This window comes from Benincasa hispida, chromosome 6, assembly GCF_009727055.1.
Source record: "Benincasa hispida cultivar B227 chromosome 6, ASM972705v1, whole genome shotgun sequence".
Taxonomy (NCBI): Eukaryota; Viridiplantae; Streptophyta; class Magnoliopsida; order Cucurbitales; family Cucurbitaceae; genus Benincasa; species Benincasa hispida.
The window spans coordinates 54615617-54634195 of NC_052354.1; the positions used below are offsets into that span (position 1 = coordinate 54615617).

The window sequence follows — 18579 nt, forward strand, 5'->3', positions numbered from 1 at the left end:
GACTCCCAAACCGTGCTTCAAAACCTCGAGGAGGTTCAATTAAACCTCTTCTTTTTTTCCAACTCACCATTTAGAAACACATTCTTTACATCCACTGATATAGAGGCCAGTCTAGGTTTACAGCAAAGAGAGAAGAACCCGAATAGTGGTTGAGTTTTGCCACTGGCGAGAAAGTTTCTGAGTAGTCCACCCCATATGTTTGAGTGAACCTTTCGTGATAATCTGGCCTTATAATCTGTCGAGAGTCCATCAGATTTTACTGACTGTTGAAACACCCATTTGCACCCGACGGTTTTGTGACCTCTAGGAAGAACAACTAGATCCCATGTTTTGTTGGTTTTGAGGCCGCATTTCTTCCATGATTGCAGCTCGCCATTCAGGAATTTCCAGAGCCTTGTACACATTTCCCGATAGTCACAGTGTCCAGGCTAGTGGTAAAAGCCTTGAATCTTGTTGACAAGCTACTGTAAGAAAAAAGCTTTTTATAGAGTATTGGTGCAGGACCTTGTTCCCTTCGCAGGCAATTGTGTAAGCTAGGTGACATCAATTCATGGTCTTTACCTTTCTCTTGTATTACTGCTACACATTTTCAGTCTCTGAACATCATTGGAGGAATTCATATGTTTCTCATCCTCCCTAATTGTCAAGAGTTGCATGCTATCGTCAGTGTTCACTTGTACTATTCAAAGAGTTATATTATCAGAATATGGTTACCTTGAGTTGTCTGCTGGTTCTGACTCTTGAAACTTTCCGTGGAAGCAGCAGGGAAAATTCCTGTTCGTAGATTCTTTCGATAGTAGGTTATCCAAGGAACTTGTTTGTAGGAAGAACGGGTTGTCTTGGCACCAGGATTAGTGTCAGGAGGGCCAGGAAGGATTAGTGTCAGATATGTTCAAGAAACAATCTACAGGAATGGAATAGGTGGATATGACGTGTTTAGTCTCTTTCACTCGAAGTCTCCCCCTAGAAGAGGACTAACAGGAAAAAAAGGTTGTCTTTCTTGAAAGTACATACATTGGTGACAAAGTACTTCAGAAGATGGCTGATACATTTGTATCCCCGTTATGAGCAGGATTAATATCCCAACAAAGACACATTTTTTTACCCCCTAGGAGTAATTACTTGGAACCGATGATTATGAACAAACACCGTACATCCAAACACCCCAAGAGGAACATCTGAGAAAGCCAGTAGAAGAGAAGAATTTTTTTTGAAATGGGCTAAGGAGTCTGGAACTTTGAGGACACGGAAAGGCATTCGATTAATGAGATGGCTGCAATGAGTACAGCATCGCCCCATAGGTACGAGGTATGGATGCAGGAATCTATGAGAGCCCGAGCAACCTCAATAAGTGACGGTTTTTCCTTCTTCCACCCTATTTGTTGCGGGGTATGAGGACAAGAGTTCTGTGGATGATATCCTTAATCTAAAACTCACGGAGGACTGATTAACAAAACTCACGACATGTCAACTTCCGAAGGATACAATTTGGTATTGACTGGTTTCGCCGTGGTGGTAGAATTGCTGAAAGACTATATTCTACTTCAAGATATCCGTTAAGAAGAACACCCCATTAAGATATACGTGTATCATTTATGAAGGTAGACAGCAGCACCTGTGTTACTCTCGACGACGGTTGTGAATTTGAATAGGCCCCACACAATCTACTATGTATAGAAAGTGGCTTATAAGGTTGGAATAAAAGACACCCAAGTTTTTGCACTATATATATCATATACATCGTCTATAGATAAAGATGAAATATTAACATTACGAAATTAAATGAAATAAATACTTCATATAATGAAAATCGATGTCCAAGACGATTTATAATGCAAACAGGATATATTTCTATGTTTCAGAATAGTAAGGAATATATATATTCTATTTTTATTTGGCCTAGATAACTCCTAAGAACATCTCCGAGAGGAATAGACCCCCTTCTGGTCTCGGCTATTAGTGCAATCTTCTTCCCCAGTCTCTATCTCACTCTCTCTAGAAGTTCCTTCTAAGGCAGGGGGAAATTTATTATTTAAGGACTTCTCTAATCCTATTGACCTTGTTAGGTTAAATGATGTAATTAAAGATGAAGGAGTTAATTTCAAATTGGATATTTTGGAATGGAATTTCCTTGTCTCTTCACATTCCAAACCCACCTTTTCAAGGAACCCGAATCCGATCCAAGAACCCCTGCAAAGAGCTGAAATTTACACAGAGGAAGTCGAAAAGTCTCATTCTCCCCTTGTATGGAGTTTATTTACAAAGAATCCAACCACCCCTGCCTCCTTTACTGCCGAGGAAGTTGTCCAGCCCCTGCAAGTGAAGAGTTTAGTGTGAAAGAAGTCAAAGAGTCACTGCATTCTAATAAAAAAGTTGAAAAGGTGCCTAGAGCCTTTAAGAAGAGAGAGAAGGGAGCCTTTAATGGGGTATCTAGCCCCTTGGCTAAGGAATCTGAACAGTCACCTATTCAAAAAAATGAAAAGTCAATGGGAATTAAAGTTAATTTTATTTCGAAGCAATCAACAGTGATTTTCTCAAGCAACAAATTTGCCCCTTCGTCTTCCAAGGCTGCTGCCCTGCTCCCCTGTTCTAGTCCGGGTAAGTCTCCCTCCCCTGTTTTCACTAAAAATCCGGCTCCTCTGCTTCAGCCGGCCTCTAAGCTAGCCCCAAAAGTCTCTGCCCCCTCCTCGGCACTCCTCCTCCCTCCCTGCAGTAAACAAGCGCCAAAGGCAAGCAAAACAGGGGCTAAACGTCAGCACAAATTCAAGCATCCCCCCGCCTTTTTAAATCATTCCCTAATCATTTCATCCCCCCGCCTTTTTAAATTATCCAAGAAACCAAGCTTTAAAGCCAAGTCAGTGGCAATTCACAACCTGGATTTATTAGAAGCCCAATGCACCCAAATTCAAGGACAGCCTCAATGCTCCAGGTCAGGCTCCCCTTCTCCTCTCCCTACTCTCTTTGAACACTTTGTTTTTTCATTACCTAATACAGAGCATACATTCTTGAGAGGTTCCACAACTCATCCGGGGGAATTCCCAGCAGATAAAGGGGAGGTCCTCATTGATTCTCCTTTCAATGTGAGTAGTGAAGAAGAGGTTTGGGCAAGATCAGTTGGTTTTTCAGAAGAAAAAAGTAAAGAGGACCCTATAGTTCAAGATTTGAACCCCCTGTTTCAGACAGAGGATGACACTTTTTCAGAGGCTGTTGGTTCAATTTTTCCAGCCATTCTTTGTGATCTTCCAACTCATTTAACCTTAATTGTCAAGAATTGTCATCTCATCCTTGATTAATGTTTAAAAGTTGAGACTACAATCCTTCCTTTAAGTTTGGATCATGAGAATTGTGTCGTGGAATACTAGAGGCCTGAAAGATGTTAATAAAAGGTTAGCTCTCATGTGTTTTTTAAAGAAAATTAATCCTACAGTACTTCTAATTCAAGAATAAAAAAAAGACAGCTTTTTCCACTGACTTTTTTCCTTTCCTCTTCTCGCCAACTTCTGCCGTTTTCAGTGTTCGATTTCTCTTCTTTCCCTCACCTTGGTGCTTCTCCGGCCCTGTCTTCATTGGTAATACCTTTTTCCTTCTTTTCCTCTTGGCTTTTCGATTGATTCTTCCTCTCTTATTTGTTACTTCTGCCTCCTTTGTTCGGTGCTTCCACTTCCATTAAATCCTTCTATCCGACCATCTCACCCTTCGATGTCGTCGATGGATATGAACGATCAGGTTTCTCTTCTTCTCCGATTTCCTCCTCTCCATGTCCTCATTCTTTTTCTCTTTTTCTATCTCTGGTGTCGATTTCCTCTCAATGGAGCTTGCTGGAATAGACACCATCCCTTCAACCTCGATACCTTTCAACATTTGTAAAGATCCTTCCACAGGCTTACTGGAAGTTTCAGATTCTGCTCCTGTCATCGACCCTTTTTGTTTTCCTTCCCTTGGAGCTACTAGGTCTCAAATTTCTTGCGATAATTTTCATACGTTTTGTCTTGCTTAATTCGTAAAAGTCGGGAGAGAAGAGTACCTTCTGTGTAGGACGGAATCATTCAAACATCCGTTGCTTCAACTCGCCCCACGCTTGAATCGGACTCCGGCTGTGTGACTAGCAAAACCAATCTACTGCATCAGGTGTGAATGTACTAACTGAAACCTTGATCTTCTCTTCATCTGGTAGTTCATGAATTTCGAAAAAATGTTCCGCTTGATAGATCTAGGAATCTGGATGGTCGCCTGAAAAAACTGGCATCTCTAATTGTTTGTATTTACTTCGAGCAATTCCCCCTTCGTTTGTTCGATATCGAGAGTTCTCTCTTTCATCGCTCTCCTTATCCTTCGATGATCTTGCGGATCCGGTTACGATCGCCAATCCTTCCTTTTCCTTCTTGTTTGTAAGCATCTGCATTGTTTTGTCCATCCATTCGACGGTCTTTGCCATATCAAACAAGCATTCCCTCAGTTCCAGGATATTTATCGAATTGATCTCGATCTTATTCTCCATTTCTCTCTTGGTTTCACTGTGTATTCTTCCCAAGATGATTACGACTCTAATACCAATTTGTTAGGATACCCACTTAACAAGGACACTCAAGAACCCAAAGAACAAACAAAAAACACTAAAAGATAGAATTGCAATATCTATAAAGAAATTACAATACACCTCAGCGCATTCTAGAGGGTTGAGAATCCTCTCCCAAATTCCCCAAAGGAAATCCCACAAAATTCTTCATACCTTCATCTCAACCCATTCCCTCTATTTATAACTAAAAAGTCCTAACAAGCCTAATAGCTAATTACTAATATGCCCTCCGAATAACTATATTAATATTCTATTAATAATCCTAATATTACCATAACTAGGGTCCTTACATATTCTTATGTAATTTACTTCATCTTTGAATGCAAACAGTTTCAAACTTGGTGTGCTGGAACCATTTCAAATGTTTTTTTTTTTGCTTATTCTTTTTGTTTACTTTGTTACTTACATGTTGTGTAATGAAGTATGTGCAGCTTTCATGCATACCGTCTTAACAATTTGTGTTTGGCTGTTTGCCTATGGAAGAGAAAGTTATTAGGTGCTAATACTTCTTACGTATTTTTATTTCAAGGTGTACCAGTGGTAAGGGCTTGAGATATTTGGAGATATCCTATAAGTTTGAGGGGAGTTCTAGCTCCCCAAGTTGAAAACTTACGAATAATTTAAAGCTGTTGTCTCTTGGAATAAAAATGTCGTGTTAATATTTTTTGATAGCGCCATCTTTTGTTATATTGTGTTTTAGCTGCTAATGACATCTGTTTGTTATGTTGGCAGAACGATGATGAGGATATGATCTATATGTACAATGCTTATCTGCACAAGCTGGTTACTTGTTTTTTGTCTCATCCTTTGGCCAGGGATAAGGTCAGTTAGGAGATTTCCTCCATGAGTTTCATAGATTTCTAGTTTGATTTTGGTATTGCTGCATTCCTTTGTTAAATTAGCTTTTGATTATTTTCCATTAAAGCTATATAGGATAGAATTAAAATAATCTGTTATCTAACAAGTGAATGAGTCTGTGTCTAGTTTGTTTGCTTTACTTATTTGTAGTTGGACCTAATTGACCGTACAAATTAATATTTTTGAGCGTGTGAATTAGAGCCATAAAATAAAAATTTTGGAGACGTGTTGTATTTTTGTTTTTGAAAAGGAAACACACTTTTCATTGAATTAATGAAAAGAGATAAAGTCTCAAAGTACAAATCTAGCGGATCAGGAGGTGCACTTAGGCATCTCAACTAGGTTAACATCCGCTTAGCACCCTCATCATATCAAAAAATGAGAATACAAGCAATATATTACTTCCAAAATAGCCAATATCCGAAGTTCTCTAGCTATTACAAAAAGAGGATCAAGACCAAAACTAAAAAGAATAAGCCAAAATACAAAGTACAAAGTACAAAATACAAAAAATCAGCCAACAAGAGGGAGCAGCTTCTAAGATGGGAGAAAGATGAACGCCTGCCAATTCAGATTAAGCTCCTGGATAGAGTAATCTTCAAAGACTCTTGAGAGTGTGCACCAAGAAGAAGCGTTTAATCGAGCAAACTCAAAACGATCTAACCATGGGGAAGTTTATTATGGAAGACTCGTTGGTTTCTTTCAAACCATAACCACAAGTAAGATGTTTATCGCATTGCTCCAAAGCAATTTAGGTCTCTTCTTGAGGGCTGGCCCAACCAAAATTTGCAAGACATTGCTCCAAAAGTCACATCCAAATACCCAACAAAGGTTAAAAGATAGGAGCAAACAATTCCAACACTTTCTAGCATAAACACAGTAAAAAAGTAGATGCTGTAAATCTTCCTGGTTGTTCAAACACAATGGCCAAATGTGAGGTGAGAGGCAGTGAGAGGGAAGCTTCCTTCACAATTTAAGTTCCCAAATAGCATAATCCATACAGTGATATTCACTCTCCTTGGATGTTTAGATTTCCAACGACCCTTTTCCAACATATTGTCTATGGGGGAGGCCAAAGATAGATGATTGACAAGATATTTAATAGAGAAGACTCCACTTGCTTCCAATGACCAAATTCTTTTATCTGGAATACTCGAGGTTCTTTTTTATCCGTGAGCATGCAAAATAAGATCTGGAAATCACTAATTTCTTTCTCTTTCAGCACTCTTAAAAAACAGGAGGAATCCCAATGGTTAGAGATGGAACCTTTTGGTTTAAGTGCAATCTTAAACAGTCGTGGAAATATGTTTTTAAAGGAAATTTGTCCAGCCAGGGATCAGACTGAAAAGCTGTTCTACTCCCGTTCTCTATTTTTTTTTTTTTTTTTTTAATTTTATTTTATTGAAACTACTTTCATTGAGAAAAAATGAAAGAATACAGGGGCATTCAAAAAACAAGCCCACCAAAACACCCCATCTAAAGNAATACAGGGGCATTCAAAAAACAAGCCCACCAAAACACCCCATCTAAAGGAAGGGGTTCCCGTCCCCAACCTCAAACACTGCCAAATCTTCAATCTTTTGCCACTGTCCTGAAATACTAATCCATGGGCTTCTAAAGGAAAGGGTTCCCATTCCCAACCTCAAACACCACCAAATCTTCAATCTTTTGCCACTGTCTTGAAATACTAATCCATGGGCTTCTAAGACCGGAGAACTCCTTACCATTAGTGTGCCAATTAAAGGGGCTGTTCCCATGAATGCTTCTTATGACTTGGCACCATAAGGAATCTGCTTCATACATGGATCGCTAGCCCCATTTGGAGAGTAAAGCAAAGTTCTCGAGTTTCAAACTTTCCAAGCCGAGACCCCATCCTTTTGGACTCTGGTTAACATTCTCCCATTTCACAGCTTGCTTTATGCCCTTCCCCAAAAAATTTCCTCATGGATCTTTCTACGGTTGCAACTACCTTTTCCGACATTAAAAAGGTGGACATGTAATATGTCGGAAGATTGGACAGCACTTTTTTACAAAGAGTGATTCTACCTCCCCGAGAAAGGTTATATCTCTTCCACTTATCTAATTTACCTTGAACTTTATCAACGATTGGTTGCCAAAATGATGATTTCTTTGGGTAACCACCCAAAGGTAAGACTAGATACATTATAGGGAGATGCTTTACAATTCAACAGGGAGGCAATTGAGCATACCTTGTTTTCGTCTATATTGATCCCACAAAAGGTTGATTTTTCCCAATTTACTTTTTACCCTGAGCACCACTTAAAGAGCTCTAATGTCCTTCGAAGATTCTCTAGCATCTCATCATCGAATTTACAAAAGTTTATAGTACCGTCAGCAAATTGAAGAAGAGGGACACGTATTTTATCTTTCCCCACCATAAACTCTTCATACAACTTTTTCTTTTGGATTCTTAAAATAAGGCTACTTAAAACTTCACTTACGAGGAGGAAAAGGAAGGGTGATAGGGATCCCCTTGCCTTAAACCAGTGTTTTAAAAAGCCCTCTCAGGCGCACGCCTAGGCCCAAGGTGCAGGTCTGGCGCCTCGCCTTGGAAAAGCGAAGCTCACAAAATAAGGCACGCCTTAGGCGCGCACTTTTTGTGAAGCCCCAAGGATCAAAGCCTTGTGCCTTGGGGCTTTTCATTTATTTTTAAAAAATAGTAATAATTAAGGATTTTTCTTCTTTATTAACTAAAAGGATCAAGTTTACCAAACCTAAATGCAAAATTTCTTGTATTTTGGGTCCCTTTTTTCCATATTTCCACTTCAATTATACTCTCTTTTTAATGTAATATTTTTATATATAGTGCGCCTCACAAAAAAAAAGCCCGCGCTTTTTTGTGCACCTTACGCCTAAGCTCCAGAGAGCCATTGCGCCTTAAGGCACCTTGGGCATTTAAAAACACTGCCTTAAACCCCTCGAAGCAAAGATTCTTCCTCTTAGCGGCCATCGATGAAAATTGAAAATTTTGAATTTTTGACACAACCAATCCATGTAATCCAGCGTGGATTAAAATTTTTTCCCCCTTTTTTTAAACAATTCTTCAATGGACTATTTATAGGCGTAAAAAAGAAGGTTCTTCGCCTCTCTCTAATGATTTTGCTGACATCATGCATTTAATTTCATGTCTTGCTGCACCCACTGCTTCGTATCACAGATCCATTGGTTCTACGGCGAATGTCTCAAATCATTTACCAACTTGCTCTATTGATTTGACTTCCATCACCCATGCATTTGTCATTTTTTATCTTCATGTTTCTATCTCATCGCGTGGTGCTATGCGTTGCAAAGTTGGGCGCCGAGTTGATTTCTTCTATGCATTCAAGACTGCAACTTGTTTCTTTGGCTTTTTTTCTCTTTATTTCATCCGAATCCTACACCCAAAAGTGAGATTTTATAATTTTCAAAGATTATTAGTTTTGTAAGCACATGATTGCAGAGTATGATTATTTGCATGGATTTTTTGTCAAGTTAATGCGATTTCCTCTAAATTTTCCCAAGTATCCTAAATAGAAAGGTAAAATAACTTGTATTTCTACGAGCCTTAATCGACTGCGAGCGACGATTGTGGGAGGAGGCTTCCGCTTCCATTATGATGTGATGAACTTAATCCAATTGAAACAATGTTCGAGGTAGGATCAATGCTCTGAAAATCAAGATATCTCCAAGAACTTCTTTTATTGAATACTGAATAATTAGTTTAACAATAAAGCTCAGGCCATATATATAGGCTGAGGGTATAAACTGAAGGGAGTTCTTGTGGGCCTCAGTAGTTAACAGCCCAATAAGGATGGGGCTTGTTAAAACTAAAGTAAAAGAGTATTTACATTGGATAAGTTTCTATTTATTTTAAACAAAAACTTAACCCTAAGAAATACAAGAAACAGACCAAGAAGTACAAGAAATTCCAAGATTAATGAGGTTCTGCATTATGTCATCTCAGATTCTCATTTGAAGTTAAGTGAAGAAAATGATTAATTCTTTCAGAAGAGAAATCTGACCCCAATGAATTGCCTATAAAGAAACGAAAGAGAATGATATATGGATAACTGTGTATTATTACATTGTATAAAGAAGATAAATATCTTTATCTCATAAGTGATCATAGAACTTCTCAGAAAATCTAATTTCTATAAACCTCATTGAGGGATGTTTTCTCCCTTGGATGTAGTTATTGGAATAAGGCTCTTGTTGTTTGAGGTGATGCCTCGCATTGCAACCCCATTTTTAGATAGCACCGCATATCAACACAGGAGGATTGATGAGGGATTTCATGTGCACCTATATAAGAGCATGAGAGAAATATTCCTTATCATTATCACTCCATAGGACTCTTAAGGGGACTATTAAATTGAGTTCAAATTTCAACATGGAAGTTACGAAAATGAGAAAAATAAGAAAGCAACTCAAAACGATTTCCATTAAATATAACCAAGTCACATGAAAATATTATGGACAAAGGTAAGAAAATACCGAAATGCGCTCTTGGTCTCAATAAGTTAAAGACTCCAAACATCAAAATGAACTAACTAAAATGGAGTACTACTTTGGTGATTAATTATTAGATTCAAACTTAGGCGATGAAATCTATTTGTTGATGTATCTCACCATCTAAAGAAGACAAATGGTGAAATTAAGGACGAGTCTCTTCAACATTGAGATGGATGAATGACGTTTGACAATCTTCTGCAAAGGAAGATGACATGCTGGAGCATGCAATGGTTATAATAGGTGTTTTTGGTTAAAAAATGTAGAGACCTTTAGATTCACACGCTTTATCATTAATACTATTCATATGTAAGATCTTGAAATAAGTAATAACTAGGAAAGAATGTAACATAATAGTTACCATCTCGAAATTATCGCACCTGAGCAAGGTATTACCAAACCACATACCCAAAATAAAAAGGGTAGAGTGACGAACACACCTATGTAAGACAGAGGAGATTACAGTGACACATGTGCCCACATGTGTTAGCGTGTGGGAATAACAGCAGAAATTTGTGGTGTCTCATGATCCTTGCACGTTGATTTGATGCTAGCCAGTTTTTAGGATTAGGTTGATTGGCGACTAAGCTCTTTTTTTGGGCTAGGTAGCGGCGAGAAAACGAAAATTTCTATAAAAATTGCAATAGTAGTGGCAGCAGATGTGGGCAGCAATGCACATTGATAGCTGCAATAGCAACGAGTTTAGGTTTAGGGAGGACAAGTTCACAAAACCCAAGGTGGAAACAAAAAGAGTCTTGACCCTGAACCTAATGGTTCACAAGACTAATGGTTGATAAACCTATTTCCCTAGAAAAAGGCCTACTAGGTTGATAGCACGTAAATACTAGGTCTGAGAGAATGATTCAACTATTCCATTAACGAGTTTATGTATAGATAGGAGGACAAGGTAGATGAGGGAGCCCAAGAGATAAAAGAAGGGAAATCTCCAATAATAAAATCAAAGTCTTTATTATGAATCGGAAGTTGTCAATACAAGAAGACAATCTGTCTATTTATAAAGAGTTGGAAAGCAAACTAATCCTAATCCTAATTAATCAAAGAAACTAATCCTAATCCTAATTAGTCAAAGAAACTAATCTTAATCCAAATAAACCACGTTTGCTTTGGATCAATATGGTCAAGGCCATTCTAGCAGACCTTTGGTTCGAAAGGAATCAGAGAATTTTCCATGAGGTTGAAACTTGTTGGGAGGCTCGCTTTGATTCAGCTCAAAGAAATGCTTCAGCTTGGTGCTCTTTGAACAGTGAATTTGAAGGCTTCTCTATACAAGACTTAAATTTGAATTGGCAGGCTTTTATTTTCCCTGCTTGTTAGGATTGTTTAGTTCTTTTTTCGGCTTATTGCACCTTCCTTTTCCCTGTTTTTATTTGGAAGTTGTACTATTGTATGGATATGATGAGGACGCTAAGAGGGTGTCAACCTAGTTGAGATGGCTGAGTGCGCTTCCTAATCCTTTCTCTTAGTAGTCCCGTGTTGTTCTCTTTTGGTTTTTCTTCATGCTCTTTGTATAACTCTTTTGTACTTTGAGCATTAGTCTCTTTTTATCTTATTATAATAAAGAAGCTCGTTTCCGTTTAAAAAAAAATCCAAATAAACCAAGGAAACTAATCCTAATTCTAATCAACCATGGAAACTAATCCCAATCCTAATCAATTAAGGATTTGACCATAATACCCAAATTTATCCTAATCCTACTACATCATTCTATCCCCAAAAAAAAAAAAAAAAAAAAAAACTCATCCTCGAGTTTTAAAACGAAAATGAAGATAAAAATAAAAAGTAAGCCATTCGAACGGACACATCTCTAAATATCGGGCACCAATAACAACTAATTTTCACGAGCCATGCCAATATATCAAATATTTGATTCTTGAAAGGGAAAATTATTTCCATCAATATGATCATCAATGAACCCAAGAATTAAGTTGTTCAAAAAATCCTTTATTGTTAAAATATATGCAGACTCCTTAAGGAATGATGGAAAAATGCTTTCAATTTTCTTCGAATTAAGTTGCCCATGAGTATCTTTTTCTTCCACACTTAAAGAATTCACATCCTCCTCGTATTTCCTCTGATATAACCTTGATCTTGGTTGTTCTTGAACGATTCTTGGTAAATCTTGGACATTTTTTGCATACCATAGGGTGTTGTTGATTCTCTTGTTGTCTTTCTTGGTGGTCAAGGCTAATTTCCGCTCCATTCTCTTGTTGTGGAGATAATTGTGGTTGGCTGAGTTAATTGATCTGACCAATTGGACACATTCTTTGCGGTGGTTTCATCTTCTTCAACACCTCCATCGTTTGATTTCATCAATTAATAGTTCCTCATTATCTGGTTTGAATTGAGCAACCTCCATGTTAGTCCCTTCGATTTTTTCTTCTTTCAACACAAACTCCTCTTCGATCTTTCTACCTTTCTTATTCAACTCGTCTTCAATTGATTTTTTTTTCTTTTCTTCTACTCCGTTCATTTTTTGCGCAATTTTTCACAGCCCATTTGGATGAGTTCTTGATCTTCTTGAGTGACTAAATGTGATTCTTGATGGTTTCTTGAAAAATCTTGAAGATTATAATTATGTCTTTCTTGAACTTTTTCCAAAAGAACCCGAATTTCATTCATCCTTTTTCGAAGGTCCTTTTGATAGATGTTTTTATTTGAATATTTCTGTTTTCTTGAAAATGTTTCGACCTCCAAATTTGTGTTGGAATAATTCATGGGTGTTCTTTGATGTTGGTGATAATAATTTTTTTCGTACTCCGAATCATTTTCTGAATCATCTAACTCCCAATTCTTATGTCGCTTTTTTGAGAAACCGGCTTGATTGGATCGTTGGGCTCTTTGTTGATAATGTCGCCTTGTTATTCCATTCGAAACTACATTAGAATCTTCATCGGAATCGCTAGAATCACTATAATCAAATTTCAAATGTGGATAATGATAGATTCTTTGAGAAAATTGAGCACGGGCGAAATTATTATGTTGGAATTCGTCTTTTGAATCACACGAATCAAAATTCTAACACTACTTTCTTGCCTATACCAACTTCTATTTTTTTCTTCGCCGTCTTTCTTGATCGGTAATAGTCCATTCTAGCAAAATCTTTTTTTTAAAAAATCACGGTATCTTCTTTCCTTTCTAAAATTTAAAGGGTTCCCCCTATATAGATGTGGACTGTTCAATAACGAGCACAACTCACGAGGTTCCCTCTTGCGATCGGCGTCGCCAAGAGTTTCCTGGTCTTCCATCAGCGGTGGTCAACTTTGGCCTAGATGGCCGCTTTGATACCAAATTGATGTAGCCAAGGAAATAAAAGAAGAAAAATCTCCAATAATAAAATCAAAGTCTTTATTATGAATCAAAAGTTGCTAATACAAGAAGACGATCTCTCTATTTATAGAGAATTGGAAAACAAACTAATCCTAATCCTAATTAACCAAAGAAACTAATCCTAATCCTAATTAGTCATAGAAACTAATCCTAATCCAAATAAACCAAGGAAACTAGTCCTAATTCTAATTAATCATGGAAACTAATCCCAATCCTAATCAATTAAGGATTTGATCATAATACCCTAACTTATCCTAATCCTACTACACCAGTAAACCTAAGTAAATAAAAGTAAAAAGATAATAAAGGAAAATATGTCTACAATATTTATATACAATAATACAAGTTACAACTATTCTAATATAAATACTCTTAACATTATAAATAATGGGAATTCTTTGTAAAAATATATTGTGTTGACTACTCATGCCAAAGAATGTGGTTCTATTCATGCTTGTGTGTTTATGTATATGCATTTCAATAAATGCAGGTTAACCTCCTTAATAATTATCATCTTTCATTTCTTAGGACAAGTTTATTTTAAGGTAATTGGTTTTTTATGGTATGAAGGTGAAAGAGTCGAAGGACAGAGCCATGCACACACTTAGTCAGTTTCGTGCTACTGGGTCACAAGATTTCATGCATGATGGTGATTCAAGTTTCCATCAAGCTAGTGAAACTGTTCCTTCGCCTTTTGTCTCCCTTTTGGAGTTTGTTAGTGAAATTTATCGGGTAAGCTTTGATTGAAGTATTTAAAAGTTTTGAGATGTTGATAAGGTAGAAACTTTCAGGTCAAATAGGGATGTTTTGGTGGTTTGTTATTTTGATTGAAAAATATTTCATGCTATTATTGATCAAGGCAAAATAACTCACTAGAGTCAGAAATTTAGAATGCTCCTCAAAGGTTCTAGTAAAGGTAGGTAATAGTAATACATCACACGTGCTGATTTGAATTAGGTTTGATTATTGAGCTTAAATTTCTTGCAATTTGTTCAGAAAGAGCCAGAACTGTTGTCAAGCAACGATGTCTTGTGGACATTTGCAAATTTTGCTGGGGAGGATCATACAAATTTTCAGACGTTGGTGGCATTCTTGAATATGCTGAGTACCTTAGTATGTGACTATGCTCTTCTATGTCTTAGTTATTACCCAGCTCATCATTTTTTTTCCACGAGAAATTACTTAACTATAATATTATCCTACATGCATTTCAGGCTTGCAACGAAGAAGGTGCTTCAAGGGTTTTTGAGTTACTTCAGGGAAAAGCATTCCGGTCTGTTGGATGGACCACCTTATTTGATTGCCTATCAATTTATGATGAAAAATTTAGACAGTCCCTCCAAACTGCTGGGGCCCTGCTACCAGAATTTCAGGAAGGTGATGCAAAAGCACTTGTCGCATATTTGAATGTTCTTCAAAAGGTAATAGTGTCATACTATATTGGTCCAAAAATTTTATTCCCTTTTCCTTTCACACTTTTCTGAAATTGTTTTGAGTTGAATTTCTTGATCCATGACCGTAGTTTTTGGGGAGTTTCATTTGCATTCTACTTGCTAGACTAACTATATGTCATTACTCATTAGTATGGTTATCTAGCAAGTAAAATGCAAATGAATCACCACAACAATTGCAGTCACCAATTAAGAAGTCTGAAGGGGAAGGGATTAAGACCCTAATAGTAAAAACAAAATGATCAAGCAAATTGTTTAGGGTTGGAGTTAAGTCTTATTATGTTGAACTGGAGTTTCTTTTTGTAGAGTTGGGTGCATTTTCACTTCTTTTTGAGTTTGCGTCCCTGAACAATATTTGTCTTTTTTATTCTATCAACGAAAAGTTGGCATTTTGTTATAAGATCAAAGTGGACTGCATCTAGATTTATATCGTTTCTTTCCTCTTCAAATTCAATATTCCTACCATTAGAGCACGGTCTTGAGATGCTCTATCTCTTGAGGGAACTCTTCTTTTGCACTTTAATATGGTTTACGTGCATGTTTATTTTTTGTTTAGAAAACCCAGCCTTTTTTGTTTGTTTGTTTGAGAAGAATGGATGGTTACAGTAGGGCCTATAAAAGAACAGCTTGGAAGAGAGACCACTGACAACCAGATTCTAAACTAACTATACGAGCAAAAGGCTCCAATCGAGAAGAAAGAATAATCCAAATAGAATATTGTATAGATTTCATTGTTTCTTTATGATTATCTTCATTGTTTGGTTTCTGATGAGCTTCAGGTTGTGGAGAATGGGAATCCTCTTGAAAGAAAAAACTGGTTTTCTGATATTGAACCATTGTTCAAACTTCTTAGCTATGAGAATGTCCCTCCTTATCTGAAGGTTAGTTGTGCTTTTCTTTGTTACATTTTGAGTAAGCATGTTGCACAAGATTGATCATATTTTGGTGTTAGATGCTGAAATAGAGTTTTTCTAGATTGTTTTGATCGAGTTTTTGATGATAATATAGGGTGCTTTGAGGAATGCAATTGCATCCTTCATTGAAGTCTCTTCTGAGTTGAAGGATATAATTTGGCGCTATCTTGAGCAGTATGATTTACCTGTTCTTGTTGCATCCCATATTCAGAATAGTACGAAGCCTATTACTTCTCAGGTTAGTTATTCTCTGATGGTCCTTTAAAATATGTAAAATATTCTGGAAATTAGATTCTACATTTCTGGCTCCATCTTCTTGTTTTGTTAAGAGTTGTTATAAGTTATGAACTCGATTTCTTTGGGAGGTGCTACCAGGAATTTTTTGTTGCTAGTTTGGATATATAGCAGCCTCATAATCACTTAAAGTAAATTCAAAATTTAGCACTGGCATCATAGTGATATTTTAATGTGCAAATGAGATGTCCTGTTTCGAATGACCCACAAACTAAAGATGTTCTTTTTTGTACTTGATAAAGAAAAGATGAAATCTTATAAACACACTGTTAGTTTGCTTTCTCAAATACGATAACTGCAGTGACTGAACTTTGCTGCAATGAGAATATATATGGCATATACTCGTTTTTGTGTTTTAAAGTAGCAAGGGGAGATTGATTTTTCAGGTTTATGATATGCAATTCGAGTTGAATGAAATTGAAGCGAGACAGGAGAGATATCCATCAACAATATCTTTCCTTAACCTGTTAAATGCTCTCATTGGTAAAGAAAGGGATCTAAGTGATAGAGGGCGCAGGTAATGTTTATTGTTTATAATTGAGATTTGACTCAGTTTTCTTTATTCTAAGTTTTGAAAGGTTTGTTGCAGATTTGTTGGAATATTTAGGTTTGTTTATGATCATGTTTTTGGGCCATTCCCTCAACGAGCCTATGCAGATCCTGTCGAGAAATGGCAGTTAGTTGTTGCTTGTCTTCAACATTTTCTCATGTGAGTGATAGGTTCAAACTTCAAAATGGAAGGTTCCGTCTTTTGATTGTGTTTATGGGCCTCCCATTGTGGTCCATGATGCTTTTGTTCTTTTTGATTTGATAGTTCCCTCATTTTGTATTATCACTCTCATTTTATCTGGTTGTCATCAAATCTAGGCTTTTATGCCGTTTCTAGTAGTTTATAGATTATTTAAATTCCTATTCCTAAAAAATTCGGGTAGGGAGGGTTAAAAAAGATTGGGTAGGGAGGGTTAAAAAATATGGGCATTTTCCAAAAAAATGATAGGCAAAACATATTGGTATATCATTAATGACAGGCAATACATAGAAAAAAGAGATCTGGTTGTCATCACTAATGATAGGCATTAGATACATATTGGTATCAGAGCTGTTTATCTCGGGGAAATTTGAAAATATTTTACAAAAACGCTTGGAGGACCGCTTAGATGTGACTGATAATCTTCATATGTTTTTGTAATTACTCTTTGGGTCTTAGTTCGTTAGATAGGAAACTCTTTTGTTTTAGCTTAGCTCCTTTGTTTAGATTTCATGTGATACAAAAACCTTAACAATTTGAAAAATTAGGAACATTTTTGTTGAACCCCTAATATCAAATTCTAAAACCCCCAAGTCAATTTGATGCCAATCCAAAGGGAAAGATTAGATTTGGATTACCTTTTGATTGAAGACTTAGAGATAAGGAAAACTAGTCCTCTACTCAAGGTTTAAACACTCTACAAACAAGTTGATTAATCTTACCTGAATGCTTAAGTATGCAGCCCTAGATCAAGAATTGCAAAGGTTGGTGATGAATCTCTCTCATCAACTTAGAGAAAAATTATCATTCCCAAATTCAAAACCCAAGAATTGTTTTAAAACAACCTAAAGGCAAGGCTTTAATAACCTCCCAAAGAAAATCCTAATGCCACATCATTGTTCATATTAAAATTACAAAAACACCCCTACTTAAGATGCCATAAAATGGATAAAAATGGAGAACACTAAAATTACATCAAAATTATTAAATAAAACAAATAATAATTTGATGTCCGAGAGGGTTCATATCATCCTCTCCTCCTTTTGAAGGATTCGTCCTTGAATCCAATTCAAAGCCTTGTAAAGCAACTTTAGAGTCATGAGAAAATGATATCATAGGGCCAAAATTGTCATTCCCAAATTCAAAATCCAAAAACTATTTTAAAACAACCTAAAGGCAAGAATTTAATAGCCTCCCAAAGAAAACCCTAATTCCACATCATAGTTCATAATAAAATTACAAAAACACTCCTACTTAAGATGCCATAAAATGGATGAAAATGGAAAATACTAAAATTACATCAAAATTATTAAATAAAACATAAATAACAATTTGCTGCCCAGGACGGTTCATATCATCATGTCTCTCTTTAGGCCAATGTTCGAATATTTTTGTAATTAGTCTTTAGGTCTTATTTCGTTAGATAGGAGCCCTCTTTTGTTTTACCTTGGCTCCTTTGTTTAGGTTGTCTTTTTGTATGTTGCTTTTAATTCTTCATTTTTCTCTATGGCGATAAAAACATGAATTTCTTCTAAAAGAACCTTATCATTATCGGGCCAGTTAAATTTAATATGCATATTTAATGGTCAATATGCAGGATTTTGAAAATGTATGATATTAAAGAAGAGGACATTGACATTGTTATTGACCGATCACAGTCATCAATGGAATCACAATCATCTTCACTTCAAACTCAATTACCAGTCCTTGAGTTGATAAAAGTACGTATCTGTTACTATTGCTTCATTCGATCCGTATGCAATGAGTTGCTTTGGATTTATAATTTGTGATTGTTTTCTATTGATGCAAGTGTGTTTTTGTTCATGAAACAACCCATTCATAATGTTGCTTATTTCATATTTCACCATTTTTTATTAAACA

At 36.5% G+C, this 18579-nt stretch overlaps 1 protein-coding gene across 2 annotated transcripts in view; it reads left to right on the top strand.

Moving 5' to 3' along the window:
• Positions 1-18579, top strand: part of LOC120079644 (nuclear pore complex protein NUP205) — a 75201-nt gene that overhangs the window by 17394 nt on the left and 39228 nt on the right. For both annotated transcript variants that reach the window (XM_039033912.1, XM_039033913.1), the window contains exons 10-18: positions 5309-5398; positions 13862-14023; positions 14288-14404; positions 14506-14712; positions 15522-15623; positions 15751-15894; positions 16337-16467; positions 16540-16659; positions 18296-18419. In XM_039033912.1, coding sequence (XP_038889840.1) covers positions 5309-5398; positions 13862-14023; positions 14288-14404; positions 14506-14712; positions 15522-15623; positions 15751-15894; positions 16337-16467; positions 16540-16659; positions 18296-18419 — 1197 coding nt within the window. The remainder of the gene's footprint in view (positions 1-5308; positions 5399-13861; positions 14024-14287; positions 14405-14505; positions 14713-15521; positions 15624-15750; positions 15895-16336; positions 16468-16539; positions 16660-18295; positions 18420-18579) is intronic.